We start from the raw sequence: 18,749 nt of genomic DNA, 5'->3' as shown, positions 1-18,749 counted from the left end.
TCTCCATGCAGGTTTCTTGCTTCCTTCTCTGCCATACTGGGGAGCATCGTTCACGCCCATCCTGACCTGATCTGGTGCCACGGGCCAGCAAACGCCAAATTCTATTAAAAAAATTAATTCACGGTATTTAGTTTTGCACAAAAGCCTTTCATTTTTCTACCTGTGGAGAGTTTGGATGGAAATGGCGGAGAAACACAACCGGTGAGTAACGGCTCCCTCCTGCCGTCGATGGATGCTGACGGACGGGTGCCCAGCGCCTCTTCGGGTGCAGGATCCGGCTTCCTGGCCCCGCCACGCTGGGATTGCGCGGAGCTGGAAGCGCCTGGCTCGCCCTGAGGTTTTGGGATGCTCAAGGAGGGGTGGGACAATACCAGTGACTCCTGCAGTGAAAATCTCCCCTATTTCTTACCAACCAAGCTGCCTTTCCTGGTTTGCGCACGCTTAGTCCCTAGACTAAAGCTCACCCTAATCTTAATCTCAATCTCAGTCCAGTTTTATATGTACTCACAGTCCCATATTTAATCTCATCCCAATCTAAAACATAAACCGAGCCCCAATCCCAGCTCCAGCCCTAACCCCAATCCCGTATTTAGCCCTATCCCTAATTCCAGCTCTAAGACCAGTCCCAGCTTCCAGCCCCAATCCTAACCCCAATCCCATATTTAGTCCTAACCCCAGTACCAGCTCTAACCCCAGGTTCCGTCCCAGGCCTAGCCCTGACCCCAGCCCTAATCCCGATCCCGATCCCGATCCCGATCCCGACCCTGACCCTGACCCTGACCCTGACCCCTACGCCCAGCCCGGCCCCAGCCCCGCCCCTCGCTTACGCAACCCGCAGCCCCTCTTGCAGCCCCTCTTACCCCCCTGGGCCCAGCCAATGAGCGCCGCTGTGCCCAATTAGGGAGGAGAAGCCCCGCCCGTCTCCACCAATCACTCCCCCCTTCTCCCTCTGCCCCGCCTACCCCTTCACCCTAGCACCTCTCTCCTTCTACCCCAATCGCAGCCGGGGAGCGCCTGCTCCGTCCCGCCCCTTCCCTCTCCACCACCATTCAACTCTCCCCTCCGTGCCGCTCGCCGCGGCGATTGGCTCCCGCGGGCCGCGAGGCGGGACGGGACGGTCCCTTCGCGCTATAAAAAGCGACGGGAGGCGCGGGGACCACTACTGCTGCCTCCTGCCGCGTGTCCCTCGCCGCCCACTGTCGTTCCGCCGCTGCCATGGCAACCGCGCTCTGCCCGCTCCGCACCCTCGGCTGCGCCGCGCTGCGCCCCCGCGGCCGCCGCCTCCACCTCAGCGCGCCCAGGTACGGCCCGGGCGGGGGTTATGGGGGGAGGGGGTCAGCGGGGCCCACCCGTCGCCTCCGCCCAGTCCCGGTGCAGGGTGGGCTGAGGAGGGGGAGGCCCGGCCCGGCCCCCTCCCTCTTTCACCCCCTGAGCCGGGGTAGGCCCGGCTCCCCCGTACCGGGAATGAATGAGGCGGGCCCCCAGCGGCCGCCCCGGGCGGTGCAGGCTGATGAAATCCTGCTCCCGCCTTGCGTGGTGTGTGCCGAGCTCTCCCCGGGCAGGGGCACCGGCGCTGCCGGGCTCTCCTCGCACCCCTGGCGGCGCCTCTCGGGGCTCAGCCCGGGTTTAAGCGCTGTGAGAGGGACCAGAGACCCCCGAGCATCCCGCCCCCGGCTCGGACCGTGCAACAACTGACTCTCCCCTTCCGTTTCTGTGCCCCGTGCCCTCTCCATGGATTTGGCACGGAAACAGCCCTTGAGGGAGCAGCTGCTGCTGCTCGGGTGCTTTGGTTTCACTGCTCTTCCCTAAAAACAGGGCTCCGAGCTCTTAATTTTGGCTTCCCTACAGCTCCCAGAGGGGAGGGGGCTGATGCTTCTCCCCATCCCCTGGAACCCCAGGCCGGGCACCCTGACCTCAGGCTTACGTAAGGGGAAGGTCTGGGTAGGCTCTTGGCATGAGGCCTCTCTGACTTCATGAATTCTCTGTTTCTGGACTTGCCAGGTGCTTGTAATAATTCCCTTTACATCTAAGTGAGCATCTGGTAGTTTGTTGCAGGTCTAGCTCTGAAGCTAAAATAATAATTAATGGCCAGTGGACTGAGCTGGTCCGGGATGGGTTTTTACTGGTTGTTGTTAAATAAATTTAACTGGGGCAATTGCTATTAGGGATGAAGTAACATTTACTTCCCAGTAAATGGGGAAAATGACATTTCAGTAGGCCAGGGATTAAGAAAGCACAAAAGATTGTCCACATCTCTAAGTATATAGGCAAAAAGCTTTCCTACCTTGTGGCTGTCTGGTGCAGACGTGGGTCTGTCCCCAGAGCTCTGGGACCAGGATCATACCTAGAGAAGGTCAGAAAACAGAAGGGTTGGACTTAATGTGAGATCCTGGTAGGAGAAAGCCTGTACACCAGGCAGCTGAGGGTTTTTTGAGGAGAAACTGCAGCAATTCAGCTCGTTCCTGTTGGATGGTGGTGCAGGGAGGAATGGAAACTTTCTCCTGTGTGCCAGTTGTCACCTGGATTCCTGTGGTGAGTTGAGCAGCTTGTGGAGTTGTGTATATTGCTTGGTGATTGCTTTGGAAGTGGGCTGGTTCTTGGGATTCGGGAAGGCACCGTAAATGACAAGAATGCTGCAGGGACCATCTTTGCCTGCTCTGGCACAGAGGTAGGAATAATTGGGCAAATGAGTAAGGTGCTAGTCAAGCAAGGCAAGACTTAAATGCTGTAGTGAAGCTTGCAAAGGTGAATCACCTCACAAGGGGATTTGTAAATGAGAAGAATGTTCAACTAAGAGTTGTAGTGATAACCTGAAGGAAAAAACAAGTGTGAGGAGTGTGGACAACCTGTTGTGAGTGGGGGCTGGCAGCCACAGCCTCCCAGCTAGCTGTAGGTCAAGCTAGAGCCTTTCTATATACTGCAGGGTGTCCAGTTGCCTGGAATGTGTTTGGCAGTGACTAGATATTCCTGTTACTGATTTAGACCAGAAATGTACGTGGGGAGCTGTTCTGATGTGGTTCGAGGAGGCAAATGTCCCTTCTGCTCCAGCTAGGTGTTGGAGCCTGTCAGAGGGGGTGATGCCACGTACCCCCAGCTTTATCAGCCTGAAGACATGACTGTAGTGGTGGCATTAATTATGTGAGCAGGGGAGGGCATGAGATTGCCTTGTGCAAGGTGGGTGACGGTCTAATCCTTTGCGAAAGCGTGACAGTCTCGCTGCAAGGAATGGGTGATCTGCGTTCTAAAAATGGAAGCTAATTGTATCTTAGCTTGAAACACGTGCCAGGTGAACAATAAATGTGGACTCTTGGCCTTGTGGAGAATTGTGCATGTGCTTCCTCAGGCTGTGTAAATAAGCTTGTCCCTCTGGCAGTTTTGTTTGCTGATCCTATCTTTGGGCAGCAAAGGTGTAAATGAAGACAGACGTGTACTGCTTCACGTGTTTTGGAGTGAAGATGCAGTAGGCTTGTACAGAGCTTGAGTTAAAGAACCTTTTCTGCCCTGGCTTGCTGTTGGTGTCTGTTCTTCCTGGCCTATGTTGCACAGAGCTTGGATTTGATGGTCCTAACAATGTTGACCTCTCTGGTAATGCTTTTTTCTGTCACAGAGATGATGCAGTTGTGATTTCTGGAAGGAAGCTGGCCCGACAGATCAGGCAGGAAGCCCGTCACGAGGTTGAGCAGTGGGTAGCGGCTGGAAACAAGAGACCTCACCTCAGTGTTGTTCTTGTTGGTGAAAATCCAGCGAGTCACTCCTACGTACTGAACAAAACCAAAGCGGCTGCTGACGTTGGTACGTTTTGCGCTCTCTTCTGAACAAGCGGAGCAAGTGACTGTTTAGTTGGGAGTTCTCTATGCTGGGGGATGTATTTATCTGTCAGCTTTTCACCTTGGCTATGTAGCAATTCACCGTTGTCCAGCATTTGCTGCGACTGTTTTGGCTGCCTTTGCTGTACTGGGATGTAGTTAATAAACATGGTTCACATGTGCATTGTGCCATTTGAATCTTTCAGGGCAACATCAAGCTGTGTAGTTTAGATTTCTAGCCTTCCTAGGGCCACATAAAGCCCAGGCAGGGCTCTGATTTGCTGCCTTTCCTCAGCTAACTGAGATGCACTCAGCAGCCTTGCTATGCTCCCATTCCTTCCAGTCTCGCAAGCCGAGGCCCTTGTGCTGAAAGGGGTTGGGGCAATAAATGGTTTAACTTCTCCTTGGGTTCTGTGCTGCCAAAGCCACGTTTGGAGCTGAGATTTTTAGGCTAATGTCCTCTCCTTACTGTGCCAAGAGGGAGCACAGGACGTGCGGCTGCATCCTCATTGTAGCATGCTTTGGTTAGGCTTCTCCAAGCCCTCCCTGCACTCAAAGGGTCTCTGCTTTCTAATAGCCTTTCCCAGGTCACTAGACCGATACTAATTCTCCTTAAGTGTAACTTGCAAGTCTGGTGAAAGTCTCCAGCATGGAAGGTGCTTGCTGTTACAAAAAGTATACATACAACCCTTGGTGTGTGCCTATCAGATTTGGTAGAGCAATGAAATAGCTCTAAATAGCTTAAATCTGCACAGATTAAGAAAGTTGCTCTCCCACCTGTGGACACACAGCTCTAATGTGGTGCTTGCAATGATTGCACAGGAATCAGCAGTGAGACCATCCTCAGGCCAGCTTCTGTTTCCGAAGAGGAGCTACTGGATTTGATCGGCAAACTCAATAACGATGCCAATGTGGATGGCCTGTTAGTACAGCTCCCTTTACCTGGTGAGTAGCCAGATTTATATCTGTTTCATTTTTAAATAAAGCTTTTCAGGGTTTGTATGTGCCAGGAGGAGGAGTGGCAGCATGGGGGCTGTCTTGTGACATGAGAAGTGGCAGCCTGCCACGATGCAGCTACTCCATCATGCAGTTGCCTGGAGGAGTTAGGTGGCTGGGGGTCACAGAAATCTCTTCCTGTGTGGGGAGTGTCAGCTTCCAGAGCCAGAAGTTTGAACTTGGTTGTGATGCTGAAGCTGCCTAAAAATAGCCTTTCTGTGTTGATGATGCTGTAGTCCCAAAGTGATTCCAGTCCCCTTTTTGCTGGGAGCTGTTGGCCTTGAGCTTGTTGGATGTCTTGAGTAGCTTCAGGCTTCCAAATTCTGTCAGGGCTCTGGTTGACTGCAGAGAGCAGGTTTTTTGGCTGATCTCTGGGACTAAAGCATTTTCTTCTCTTCCAGAGCATATTGATGAACGCAAGATTTGTAATGCTGTGACTCCAGATAAAGATGTTGATGGCTTTCATGTGATAAATGTGGGGCGCATGTGCCTTGACCAGTATTCCATGCTGCCGGCTACCCCGTGGGGGGTGTGGGAGATCATTAAGAGAACTGGTAAGCTGCTGCAATATTTGGCTGCTGGCTGGCATAACTGCAGCTTGTCTTTGGTTTAAGACTGTCTTGTTCTCTGCAGGCATCCCAACGCTGGGGAAAAACGTGGTGGTGGCTGGCAGGTCAAAGAATGTGGGCATGCCCATAGCCATGTTGCTGCATACAGATGGCAGGCACGAGCGTCCGGGAGGTAAGGGCTTGGTGGCCGTGGAGCCTGCATGCCAGGCAGCTGCAGGAGGAAGCCCTTGGCCTGTCTCACCAGCCTCTTTAGGCACCTAAACCAGTCCTTTAGGGAGTCTGGCTGGCTTTGGGTAGTAATGGGAATTAAAAAATTCCATGTAATGGCTCTTGCAGGTGATGCCACAGTCACAATATCCCACCGCTACACTCCCAAGGAGCAGCTGAAGCAACACACGATCCGTGCCGATATTGTGGTAGCAGCAGCAGGTAAGACCCGGCAAGGCACATGGAGGGTGCGTGGTGTTTCTGATGGGAATCCTTGCTTGCAGCAGACAATCCTGTTGGTATTGAATGTCCTGGGGCCTCCCTGTCAGAAGCAGCTCTGGCAGTGTAGGAGAGTCCGGTGCTCTCATGGCTGCCTGCAGCTGCCCTAGGTGAGGGCTAGGACAGTGAGCGAGGGGCTGTTCTGAGCCACAGTTAATCCTGTGATTAAGCCTAGGAGCCACATACTTGATCTTCTTAACAGAGCTGTTTGTAGCCCTGCCTTTGAGATGTAAAAGAACATCTGGCAGGAGGGCTGGGTATGTGGGAGAACAGCCACAGGCAGGCTGGGTGCACATGCAGACAGTTCTGTATTTATGTGGGGAGGAGGAAAAAGCCAAGATAGTATCTGCTTACCTAGAGACAGTCAAAGTGCTGAGGGGCAGCTGCAGTGCCATCTTCCTAGCACAAGGAATGGCTTGGAGGTGTGTTCTGCTTCAGGCTGTCCCCTTGGCATGGAGGTAACTCAGCAGCAGAGGCGCTGAGCTGATTTGGGGTGTCTGCTTGGCAGCAGAAGCTGGGTGTGAGCCTGTGGGGAGGGAGGGGAGAAAACGAGGCATATCTGGCAGAACCAGACAAATGCACCCCACCCTCAAAGGGTGGCTTAGCCCCAGGCAGCTGCTCCCCACCCCTCTCCCTCCTATGCTGGGTGTTTTACAGCCCCTGGGTGAAGCCAGTGCTGCTGCCAACTGGTTGTGGTGGTCTTGGATGCTGCTCCAGCTTGCTGACTTGGTGCAGGTGCAAAAACATTGCTGGAGCTGTGTGAACAAACACAGCCGCAGGCTTCAAATGTGAGCTTTAAGGTTTGAATGTGGAGAGGATGCTGTGGGCCCCACTGCTTTGCCAGACCTCTTTCTGGGGGTGGACTTCAGCTCTGAGGTTCTAAGTAAACCACTCAAATTCCTGCTTGAGCTGAACATCAAGGATTAGCACTGGATTGTGTAACTGTGGGTAGATTTGTATCTTTAGGAAGGCCTGGGTGGGTCAAAATGGAACATGAAGGTGGGGTAAGGGGGAGCAGGGGGGCTGTTAAGCGCCCCCACAAGCGTGTGGTTTTGTTCTCTTCTTGCAGGCATACCCAATCTGATCACGGCCGATATGATCAAAGAAGGAGCTGCGGTTATTGATGTGGGGATAACGAGGGTGCAGGATCCCGTCACTGCCAAATCAAAGCTGGTTGGGGATGTGGATTTTGAAGGTATGGACAGGTTCTGCATCTGGTTCCTGGAGCATCAAACATCCAGGGTGCCGAGAAGGGGAGGCAAAAGTCCTGGTTCATGGACTGAGCAGATGCAGACCAGTGCTTTTGTTCTCTTGCTTGGTGCATCCAATAATCCCATAATATGCCATGGCAAAGCTGTATGCTGCAAGGCAGAGGAGACTTATCCTGAACCTTAGCAGTTATGTTGCTCTGCTTCAATTCATCACTTGTACTCCTGCTTTTAAATAAAACCACACAGAACTTACCTTCTGGGTTGCTATTTGCTGGCCTTGCTTACAGCTCAGCTGCAACAGTGCCCAGATGGGTGAAAGATGCTGGAAGCTCCTCCTGGAAGAAAGGGAGAGGGTGAATGTGCAGGCTGTTGGTACTTTGTGGCCACCCTCAAGGGCCTGCATGAAACCCACGTCTGGTCTTGAACTTGACATTTCTGTGCTCTTAGACCTTGCTTTTATGTCTTCCCCTAGCTTGGGCTTAGCAGTTAAGTTTGCTCGGGAGCAGGGATGGATAGAACAGAGGGGGGGGGGGGGGAAACTCCACCCTGAAAAACTAAGCTTCCTTAGCTGGCAGTCTTGAAGGAATTTGAGCAAAGTGTTGCCGCTCTTGCTGTGCATGCTGAGCTGTAGCCTTCCTTCCTGCAGGGGTGAAGAAGAAAGCCAGCTACATCACTCCGGTCCCCGGGGGCGTTGGGCCCATGACGGTTGCCATGCTGATGAAGAACACCATCATTGCTGCCAAGAAGCTGTTGAAACCCAAAGAGCTGGAAGCACTAACTGCTTAATGTGGGACTCTCTAGCACTGAACATGACATTCCAAACAATGCCAAACAGGCCGATAGAAAATGCAATATTTTTATTTATTTTATTGGAATTTCCTATTCTGAGGCAATAGATATTTATTTGAAGCTGAAGCATATGCACGTTAGTCGTACTGAGGTGGAAGCATCTACACTCCTGGCCTCCTTGTGTGAGTGAAGCTGCTTGATTTTAAGCTAGCTCTTCTAGAAAGCTGGCCCTGCTCTTGTAGGGACCAGGCAGCAGTTGGGATCCTGGGGGTGCAGCTCCCCTGGGAGCCTGGTGCAATCCCGGGGGGAGGCAGAGCACTGCTCTGTGGTACAAAAGCAGCGGCCTCTAGGGTCTGCTTGTGTCTGACTCATGCTGGAGTCTTCATGTTTAGTTTGAGTTAAGCTCTTCTGTAGAAGAATTACTTGAAAATAAGAGCCATATATCTGTTCTCAGCTGGGGCAGCAGATCTGTTGTAACATGTTCTCCTAGTGTGCAGCTAAGCTGTTTTTTTTTTTTTTGCTAGTTGGGTGGTGACTTTTTTAAAAGCCTTTTTTCTAACCAAAAAATGGGTGGGCTGTTGGTATCTACATCGGGCAGACAGGTGGTTTCCTGGACTGTATTGTAAAGTGTACAAGTACTTAGTGAATAACTCTAAATAAAGTACAAGAGAAAAAATCCCATATCCTGCCTGTGTCCTAGAACTATTAGCAAGCAAGTTTCTCCCAGAAAAGGCAAGCTGCCCCTGAAATAGTTTATTAAAGCACTTGTGCTGCAAGCTCCCTCTTGTCCCTACACAGCTTTTTTAGCTAAGAAAAAAACCCCTAAAAACTAAACTAAGGTTACTTTTTTCCTGAACTACATCAAGGTGACAGTGTTGTGTTGGGTTTTGTGTGGCAAGGTTTTGGTAGTGGGGGGGCTACAGGGGTGGCTTCTGTGAGAAGCTGCCAGAAGCTCCCCCTGTGTCTGACAGAGCCAATGCCAGCCGGCTCCAAGACGGGCCCGCCGCTGGCCAAGGCCAAGCCAATCAGCGCCTCTGTGATAACATATTTAAGAAGAAGAAAAACACTTAGAGAGAGCGAGCTTTTGCAGCCGGAGAGAGGAGTGAGAAGATGTAAGAAACTCTGCAGACACCAAGGTCAGTGCAGATGGAGGGGGAGGAGGTGCTCCAGGCGCCGGAGCAGAGATCCCCCTGCAGCCCGTGGTGAAGACCATGGTGAAGCAGGCTGTCCCCCTGCAGCCCATGGAGGAAGGATGAGGGGGTGTAGAGATTCCACCTGCAGCCCGTGGAGGACCCCACGCCGGAGCAGGTGGAGGCACCTGAAGGAGGCTGTGGCCCGTGGGAAGCCTATGCTGGAGCAAGCTCCTGGCAGGACTGGTGGACCCGTGGAGAGAGGAGCCCACGCCAGGGCAGGTTTGCTGGCAGGACTTGTGACCTCGTGGGGGACCCATGCTGGAGCAGTTTGCTCCTGAAGGTCTGCACCCTGTGGGAGAGGGACTCCATGCTGGAGTAGGGGAACGATGAGAGGAGTCCTCCCCCTGAGGATGAAGAAGCGGCAGAAACACCGTGAGATGAACTGACCGTAACCCCCACTCCCTGTCCCCTTGTGCCGCTGAGGGGGGAGGAGGTCGAAGCCGGGAGTGAAGTTGAGCCCGGGAAGATGGGAGGGGTGGGGGGAGGTGTTTTAAGAGTTGATTTCATTTCTCATTGCTCTACTCTGTTTTGCCTAGTAATAAATGAGATGAATTCCCTCTCTACATTCAGTCTGTTTTGCTCGTGATGGTAATTAGTGAGTGATCTCCCCCTGTCCTTATCTCGACCCAAGCCTTTTGTTATACTTCTCCTCTCCCATCCCGCTGGGGAGGGCTGAGTGAGCGGCCGCGTGGCACCCAGCTACCGGCTGGGCCTAAACCACGACAAGTGTACACTCAGTCCTCTAATGAGTTTGCAAGCTCTAATTATCCATTGAATGCAGACCTTACCTGGGGTTGTGCTGCTGCTGGCAGGATGGAAAAAACTTACAGGCAGTGTTGTTTGTGGGTAGTGAGGTAGACCTTGGACTCCTTCCTCTTCATGTAGTCCCTGGAAAGACTGATCCCACCTTTTTGGGAGCAGGAAAGGTTTGTGGTGACATTAAAGGGCTGTTGCTGGAGGTGCTTGGTGAGTCAGCACTAACTCCATGTTTGTGGCCCTCTCCTGGAGGGGAGAGCACTCATAAAAACACTAAATGTGGGAAGGAGAGCTGAGGTTGGAGGACTCTGCACCAGAAAGACACTAAAGAGACTCATTGAAACGAGGTTTATTGGGTTGTATTGCAGATAAATACAAAATGGCTAATGCGGTACTGTGATGGAGGTGGCAACTCTTGAGATGTTCCACTGTGTTCATATACAAAAGTATAAACCATGTTATGAGCCTTGCGAAATGGACAAATTTAGTCAAAATGAGCTGGATGCTAGACTGCCTTCAGCTCTGCTCTAGGAAACATCTACCAGAGTCCGCAAAGCCTTTCTGGGGTGGGTGTTGTGTACCGGGTAAAGCAAATAAACCTGTTTCATTAAAATGATAAGCCTACCTGTATCCCACTTCAGCTACCACACAGGAGATGGGTACAAAATGCTACAAAACAGACAACAATGTGTTCAAGTTGAAATCTTAATGTTAACATCAAGCTACATGGCTCTTGAGTGGTGACGGGAGTAATGCCGTGTTCTTTATCTTGCCATGTTTCCCTATGAAATGTACTTGAACCAGAAAAAAAAATTGCTATAAATATGAAATTGCCTTCAAGTCTTTGTTGGATTCAACTATTTACAGAGAACTGGGATCTGTTCCATGCAAAGGTTCAGACCAGTTGCAGTATTTAACTGGTGTCCCAGAAACCCCTGTATGGCTGGTATAAATATCAGGTAGGCTGTTTCTGCTCAGGGTAAGGGTTTAGGGCTCTGTGAGATTTGAAATAGAGAAAAAAAATAAAGAATCCATCTAGCAAAATTAAGGAAAAGAAACAGATTTGAGAGGGTTGCTTCAGACCAGTGTTTCTAAACTGCAGCTGGGCTTAGCCTGTGGAAAGAGGGGAAAAAAACCCCAAAACCCAAACTCCTTTAAAAGCTTCATCACCCCCCTGGTGCTGCTGGGAAAAAAAAGGTGGTGAGACCTGGACAGAGCCAAACTGAGCTTGATGCTGGTGCTGGCTCCTGCCCTGCTCCCTTCCCTTCCTTTCCCGGAGGACCTGAAGGCAGCGGTGGGAGGGAAGACCCCTTTGCGGAGCCAAAATGCCAGCGGAGACCAAGCTGGGAGCTGCTGGATGCAAGCCCAAAAGCACGGGTGGGTACGTGGGGGGGGGGGGACAGGCTTGCTTTCCCCTCCCTGTTAGGAGCTGCTGGCTGTTAAGCCACGTGCGAATAACTGGGATGGAGGAGCTGGGGTGGGTGCAAAGGCCCTTGCGCAGGGGCTGGGCAGGCAGACAGGCTGCTCCAGCCAGATCATGGCTCCTGGCTGGAGGAAGAGATAGGGCTGTAACAACCCGTGGGGCTACAGGTGGCCCTGGGAGAGCTGTGGGTGAGGACATGGGGACTGGCGACTGAATGGCTTTGCTGCAGCAACCATTTCCTGGTAGAAACCATGCCCCCCTGCCTGCAGAAAATGTTCCCTGTTCCCTGTGGAAACCAAGGCCCCTGCTCTGCTCTCCGGCTGCAGCCTGGCTGCCCTCAACAACCTTAAACCTGAGCTGCTTTTCCGCCTTTCCTTCCCGGGGCATCACTCCGGGCCCCTGGCTCCTTTACAACCCTGCCGTGCCTTCTTGTCCCCTCATATGCATCCACCCCGAATCCCTCCTGCATGCCCACCGCCACGCCTGGGATGCTGTACTGCAAAGAAGGCTTGGACTGGCATCCTCTTGCCAACACAAAGGCCCATGCACCATCCCCTTCATGAAACGACTCCTCGAGAGCGGCACTGTGATTTCAGAGATCGGGGAGCAGGGACGTGTGCTCCCCCTTCCTTCTCAGCCATGCAAACCTCCTCCCCATCCCAAAAATCCCCCTTGAAAACATCACCCCAGCCCAGCTGCTCCCACAGTCCCAACCACCTTCAGCTTCTCCAGCCCAGCAGCGGCTTCTGAGGTGAGCAGAGGTTAAAAAAAAAAATCATCAACTCCACCTTTTCAGCCTCGTTTCGCTGCCAGTGGTGATGCCTTCGCCCAACAAAAAGGGAGGAAATTCAACAACGCATTTAACTCATGGTGCTAAAAACTACCGGAGCAATGGACCCCTGGGGCCACCGGTCTCCTCCATCTCACATAGAAAAATAAGCCCAATTTGCTTTATATATATATATGAATATATAAATATCTATATATATATATAAATCGCAGAGGAAGTGCTGCGTGGGACTATAGTGTGGTCTCACTGCCCATGTCCCGAGGTGGTTTTTCGGTGTCGGTGTCCTCATAGTCCGACTCCATCTCTATCTTCACCTGGGGCACGGCACAGATGGGGTTTCGGGAGTAGTTAAATGCGGGAGACGATGGGCATGAAATCTTCAGGTGAAGCGTAATACTGGGGGGGGGGGGGGGGAGAGAGGGAGAGAGGAGAGAGAGAGAATGAGAGAGAGGGAGAGAGAGAGAGAGGAATGAGCATCTGAGCATGGGTACCCACATCCCAACACACACACACACCCCCCCCCCCCCCCCCCCCCCCCCCCCCCCCCCCAGCAAAGGGCTCCGGATGGTGTTACCACCAGTAAAAAAAAACCAAAAAAAACCCAAACATAAAAATAGGATCTTTTGCATTTAATATGGACAATCTGCAGAAGTCACAGCTGCAGGTGAAGAATAATCCCAAGCTTTCAGGATTCAGATGTACATCCCAATCCTAAAAATCCCCGTGGCTGTTGTCCAGCAGTATTTTTATTGCTGGAAACCCTCTCGGGCTGTGCCATCCCGCGCAGCCCCGCTCCCAGCAACCCGACAGCTGGGGCCAGCAAATGAAAGCAACCAAAATACAGAGAGATGCTGCAAAAATATGCTTGGATGTTTCAGAAATGGCCAAGGATGATGGCAACTGGCTCAAGCGAGGAGCAGGCGCATCAGCCAGTGACCCCGAAAATGGTCCCCATGGTGGGTGCTGGTCCCCCCGCCCCGGGGATAGGGGAGCCCATTTGGTGCCATTTACCTGCGATCCAGGTCTGAACCATTCGGGGAGGAATCAGAACGCAAAGCTCCAGGTGGAGGACCTCTTTCCTGAGGGGACATGGAGGTGAACCACTTCCCCAGTGAGGAAGGAGCCCCCCCCCCCCAAAAAAAAAAAATTACTCGGCATCCCCCTCCAACCTGCTACGGTGTCCGCCATCCTCTGGATGGTGAGAGGAGGAGAAAAGCTCCCAAGAAATGATGGGGGTTTTTTTTTTTTTTTGGGGGTGATTAGAGAAAGGTTGTGTTGTGCCCCCCCAGCCCCATTGTCGTCCCCCCCCCCGTTCCCCCCCCCGCTCCCTCTCTCCCCCCCCAGCCCCTGCTAGCAGCAGCTCGCGGACAGAGTCAATGAATTATGTTAAAATGTGCCAGCATCATGATGCAACCTGGTGCTGAGCTGGAATAAACTTACCCAGATTTAGTCTGAAAATTTTTTTTGGTCATGGCTGGCTTTGCCTCAGCTCATGTATGGTGGTTCAGGCAGAAGGCTGAGCCAAACTGAACGCATCTACTCTTTCACAGCCAGGGTAATGCCGCCACAAGCTCTGCATCCCCTGCCTTTTGGGGGGGGGGGGGGGGGGTGTGTCTCAAAACCTTCCCAAATATATCTATTTTTCAAAAATCCCCACCATGATTAGTTCAGAGGAGAGACCCAGAAGAGTTCTGGCTTCCCAGCCACCTGGAATACAAAATTATTAGCAGCACCGAGCCTGCTGCATTCTCTCAAACTTGCTTTAAATACAACAAATTCGCCTCCCCACGTTGGCGGGACGGATCCAGGCTGCGTCTTTTAGCAGGGTTAGTGCCATCGGTGGCCAAGTGGATCCCACTGCGGGGACGAGAGTTAGGAAGCAGTTGGGAACGCAAGAGGGGCTCCTGAGCTCTTTACTTATGGCTGAGGCAATGGGGACCCCCGTTTCGGGGCTGTGATGGCAGGGGCACCATGGGGATCTTAATGACTGAGGGAGGTGGGAACTGTGGAAGAAAGTGGGGAAATTCGGTGAAGGCAGTGCCTGGGTAGGCTCTGAGACCACCTGAAGCACCCAAAGGGACCTAAAAACCTCTGGAGGTGGGTGCATGAGGAGGAGGAGGAGGCTTTGCCACCTTCTTCCCAAATAAACTCAGCCCTTCTGCCCAGGGAAGGGTTTGTAGCAGGGGGTTGCGTGGGTTTAATGATGCTTTGCCATTGTACGATGGGTACTGTACCCTCAGCCATGGGATTTTGGCTCTTTTCCCTACGGATTTCATTTTTGCCACAATTTTCCAGCTTTCTGGACACTTTGAGCATCCTGGGAGCCTCTGGTCAGCCCGAGCACCACTTAAAGCCCCTCAATCAGCCGCTCCTCTATATAAAGTGAAACCCCTCCATGAATCAAAGACCTTCATCCCAAACGCACCGCCCTGGAGGTTTCGGTGAGACCTTTCCCTCCCCAGCCAGTCCGGGATGCCTCCACCATCCACAGGAGCTCCCCACTCATCCCGCACCCACCTCCTCATCGCTGCTGCTGTCTCCTTTGTTGCCTTTTTTCGTCTTCTTTTTGTCATCCTCCTTCTTCTTCTCCTTCTCGGGGATGATGTTGTCAATCCAGGCCAGGTCGTGTTGGGAGAAGACAAAATCCAGCAGCCGCCTCACCAGGATCAGGGCTAAAATCTAGGAGGGGAGAGATGCAAGAGTGGGATCTGCAAGAGCATCTCTCATCCCAAGACCTGGGGATCACCACGGGACCAAGCCCAAATTTCCTTAAATTTCAGAAAAATCATCTAAATGAGGCTGCAATAGCAGCCCAGGGGATGGCCTCACCATGACGGGGAAGATGATAGCGGCCACGGTGGATTTGAGGATCCAGAGGACAGCCAGGCAGATGATCTGCACCAGCGTGAAGAGGTGGATGCGACGTAATGGCACGTGCCGGAGGAAGACATAGTCGGGTTGGTGCTTGGCTGGCATGAGGAAGAGCTTGCAGCGGTCCCAGAACTGCAGTGGGACGAAGGCCGGTGTTAGTCCTTGGCCCCATTCCCCAGGCTCCCAGGTTGCCCAGATAAACCCTCTTTTAGTCCCCAAAAATGGGGAATTTGGGGCTTTTTGATGTTTCTCAGAGGGTTTTGGCTATCTGCCATGCAGCTGGAAATGTTGGATGCATGCAAATTCTGGGGTCAAAATTCCCCTTTTTATCCCAGTGTAGGACCCCTTCACGGCCATTAAGGAGGAAGAGGAGGAGGAGGACCACTTACCTGGATGCCATTCAGCGACGCGACGCCCATGTACAGAAAGACGCCATAGAGCACCGGCATGGGAATGTACTGGGGACATGGAAAAAATACAGCGCTTACCCCAAGGATGGCGGCAGCTCATTCCCAGGGACAGGGACCAACGCTGGGGGCCATGGTGGGGGCGAAAATCCAGCTGTTTCTTCCCAGATCCCCAAAGTCTCAGGGAGGGAGTGGGGATGGGGGAATGGGAATGTTTTACCTTCAGGATAGGGGCCAGGAAGACAGAAATCCCCGTCAGCACAAAGACGATGATGCCCGTCACTCTCTGCTCCCTGGAACGGCGAGAGAAGCAGGATGAGGCCATGCTGGCTGGACCAGCTGCTGCCTCTGGATTCTCTTCCCCCGCCACCCCGAGGAAGAGCGAGGCCACACCTTCCTCACCTGACACCCAGGAACTGGGGCTGCTCCCCTGGGGCGCTGGTCTCCGTCTCCATCTTCAAGCTGTCGATGTGGGCAATGGAGATGACAGTGGCAGCCACGTACCAGGGCAGCCCCATGAAGGAGCAGACAGCCATGAGGATGCCCACCCAGAACAGGTCCAGGTGGTAGCCCGCTGCTTTCTGCAACACAGCACCCAGGAGGGTCGGGGGGGCAATGTGGCTCATGAAACTGTTCCTGTATTCACCCCAGAGCCCAGCAAAGCGAGGTTTCTCCTGGGACGTACCCTGCGACCCCTGCCCCCCCGAAGCATCCCGCACCGCCATGGTGCACCCTGTATCACCACCGTGCACCTGGCATCGCCCTGAAGCACCCCTCATTACTGCGGTGCACCCCGCATCGCCATAGTGCACTCTGCATCACCGCCGTGCGCCCTGTGTCACCCTGTATCGCCGCAGAGCACCCTGCATTACCCTGATGCAGCCTGCATTGCCCTGGCGCACCCTGCATCACTCTGATGCATCCTACTTTGCCGTGGTACACCCTGCATCGCCTCCAGCGCACCCCGCATCACCCATCATTGCTGCAGTGCACCCCCACACTGCCACGCCACACTCTGCATCGCCCACAGCGCACCCCGTGTTACCTTGCTGCACCTTCCAGTGCTGCAGTACCCCCCCCCCCCCATCACCCTGCTGCACCACCCTACCTACAGCATCAGGTGAATTTAACACCCCAGAGGCTCTGTCACCCCAAGAATACAGCTTGCAAAGGAAAGGGTGAGCTGGGGTGGACCCCCCCCCCCCATGCCTTGCAGCGGCACCTGATCTGCACCCCAAAAGCAGGTGCTCACAGGGATGCAGGCGGTACCTGACGCAATGCTGTGCCCCCCCCCGAGCATGGGACGAGTCCCGGCTCACCCGCAGCTTGTGCTCCTTCCTGTTGACGATGACGGCCGTGATCTGCTGGTCCATGAAGATGAGGATGGTGACGAGGAGGGCGGGCAGGGCGCTCGCCAGGTAAACCCACCATGGGTTCTTCCCGAAGGGAAACACGAACCACCCTCGGTCCACACGGGTGGGCTGGGTGGGGGGGGGAAGAAAGGGGGAGAAAAACCCAAGTGCTGACATTTCAGGGAGCCCCAGATCACCCCTGAACCCCATCACCTCCGAGCATCATCCTATCCTGTCTCCATCCCTGAATCCCACCGCCACGCATCAATAACCAAACCACCCCCCAGCATCCACACGCCTCAACCCCAAATTATCCTCGGATGCTCATTGGGACTCCCCACGTCACCAACAGCGATATCCTGGACGGGGGGGGAAGGAAGTTTTTGGCAACGCTTTTGGAAAGGGATTTTATTATTATTATTTTTTTTTACCTTAAAATCAGTAGGCACTTGGAGCTTTGGGGTGTTGAGTCCAAAAAGCACATCCAGCCCCACAAACATTAGTATGGACATAAAGATAGAGAAATCGCTAATAAGTTTACGCAGCTGCCGGGAGTGAGAGAAAGAGAAAAGGGGGAAAAAACCAACAAAAAAAGGAAGGAAAAAAAAGTCACAGAATTAGAATACTGTTTCAGGAAAGACAAAGTAGCTTTTAGGAAGGTGCCCGGACACTGCAGGAGCCGTGATTTTCCCCGAAAACCAGTGAGGAGCTGGAAAGAGAGCACAGGTGGAGAAGTGAGGGGTGTCCCCCCCATCCCCGGTGCGGCCGAACCTTGATGATACTGGGGATATGGAGCTTAGGGGTGTCCAGTCCGAAACAGGCATCCACTCCGCAGAAGAGCAGGATGGAGAAGACATTGGAAAAATCAGCAATGAAAGCCCTGACCTGGAGGCAAGATGGGGAAATGGGGGTGGAAAGGGTAATTAATGGGATGGAGAGGTTTAATTAATGGGATGGCGAGGTTTGCTCCTGCTTCGGCATCCTTCCCTGAGGCTTTCCAGCTTTGCTTACCGATGGGTAACCCGGGTATAACCCACAAAATGCAGAACTTCCCCCCTTTGCATCACAAGGTGATGGGTTATTCAGCATGCAAGAGCCAAATCAATAGCTAAAACCTTGGGGAGGATTCTTCTAATCGCTACCAACATCTCCTAGAAATATAGATTTATTTTCCTGGAGCTCTTTGCATCCAGCAAAGAGACCAACAGCTCCCATTTTTCCTGTCTTTTGAAAAAAAAGGAAGGTAAAACCCAGCGCTTTCCTTACCTTGGTGGGGAAATAGCGGCTGAATTTGAATTTTTTCAGGGTCAAGGTCATGGAGTAAGTCCCGAAGAAGAGGATGAAGGACATAAGGGCCAGGTCAGGCACGAATTTACAGGATTTCCCCACTAAGCTGCCGCCGTATTTGAGACACTCCTTCTTACTCAGCTGGGTCCAGTCCAGAGCTGTTAGGTTAATAGCATTGTACTGGGGAGAAACCCCCCCAAAAAAGCAAAATTAGCATTTTAAGGATTGCAGCATGCTAGGAAAAGGGCATTTCCTTTTGCCAGAAAAAAAATCAAAATTAGCAGTTTAAGGAATTGCAGCGTGCAAGGAAAGGGGTATGTCCCAGGGCTACTGCCACTGGAAGCCCCATAACCACGGGGAATATCCCGGAGTTGCTATTAATTTGGGCAAAAAAGTGAGGATTTGGTGCTGCCAAGCCCAACTGTGAACCCAAATCAATGCGTGTTTCCCTCCCTCCGAGCTGGCGTGCATCGCTCTCCGGGTGCAAATGTCCCTGGGATTTGTCCTCCCTTGTCCCAAATTTCCCATCGGGATGAGCAAAGCTGCTTACCAGAGAAATGTTAGTGGTGTTTGGTGCCACTGGAGCTGAAGCATCGAACAAGGTCGCGTTGGCTGCGGGAAAGGAGTTTGTTATTGAGGTTTTTGGCTAATATTGAGGTTTCTGGCTAATAATGGATATTCAGCTAATATCTGGCTTCACCCGGAGAGGCACGGCTCAGCCCGGCCAGCGTAAAAGCAAACGTGGGGTCGAGCGCATCCTCCAAGAGCCGTGCAGGGATCGGCATCCCGAGGGTGGACAAGGATTTGGGGAGA

General features: G+C 52.8%; 2 protein-coding genes across 2 annotated transcripts in view; one reads left to right on the top strand and one right to left on the bottom strand.

Moving 5' to 3' along the window:
* Positions 1-1,152: 1,152 nt before the first annotated feature.
* On the top strand, positions 1,153-9,611 carry MTHFD2 (methylenetetrahydrofolate dehydrogenase (NADP+ dependent) 2, methenyltetrahydrofolate cyclohydrolase). The gene is made up of 8 exons (XM_054804450.1): positions 1,153-1,301; positions 3,608-3,792; positions 4,629-4,751; positions 5,204-5,356; positions 5,436-5,543; positions 5,708-5,800; positions 6,927-7,052; positions 7,715-9,611. The coding sequence occupies exons 1-8, from the start codon at positions 1,216-1,218 to the stop codon at positions 7,852-7,854; spliced, it is 1,014 nt and encodes a 337-aa protein (XP_054660425.1). The 5' UTR covers positions 1,153-1,215; the 3' UTR covers positions 7,855-9,611.
* Positions 9,612-9,751: 140 nt separating this feature from the next.
* Positions 9,752-18,749, bottom strand: part of SLC4A5 (solute carrier family 4 member 5) — a 13,726-nt gene continuing 4,728 nt past the window's right edge. The window contains exons 4-14 of the mRNA XM_054804359.1: positions 18,487-18,548; positions 17,916-18,116; positions 17,081-17,194; positions 16,617-16,778; positions 15,700-15,878; positions 15,518-15,590; positions 15,280-15,348; positions 14,849-15,022; positions 14,537-14,698; positions 13,031-13,098; positions 9,752-12,415 (exon numbers count right to left, since the gene is read on the bottom strand). Coding sequence (XP_054660334.1) covers positions 12,250-12,415; positions 13,031-13,098; positions 14,537-14,698; positions 14,849-15,022; positions 15,280-15,348; positions 15,518-15,590; positions 15,700-15,878; positions 16,617-16,778; positions 17,081-17,194; positions 17,916-18,116; positions 18,487-18,548 — 1,430 coding nt within the window. The 3' untranslated portion in view covers positions 9,752-12,249. The remainder of the gene's footprint in view (positions 12,416-13,030; positions 13,099-14,536; positions 14,699-14,848; positions 15,023-15,279; positions 15,349-15,517; positions 15,591-15,699; positions 15,879-16,616; positions 16,779-17,080; positions 17,195-17,915; positions 18,117-18,486; positions 18,549-18,749) is intronic.

This window comes from Grus americana, chromosome 26 (assembly GCF_028858705.1).
Source record: "Grus americana isolate bGruAme1 chromosome 26, bGruAme1.mat, whole genome shotgun sequence".
NCBI lineage: Eukaryota > Metazoa > Chordata > Aves > Gruiformes > Gruidae > Grus > Grus americana.
Note: the sequence above shows the minus strand (reverse complement) of the source record. Positions and strands in the feature narration are given on the sequence as shown.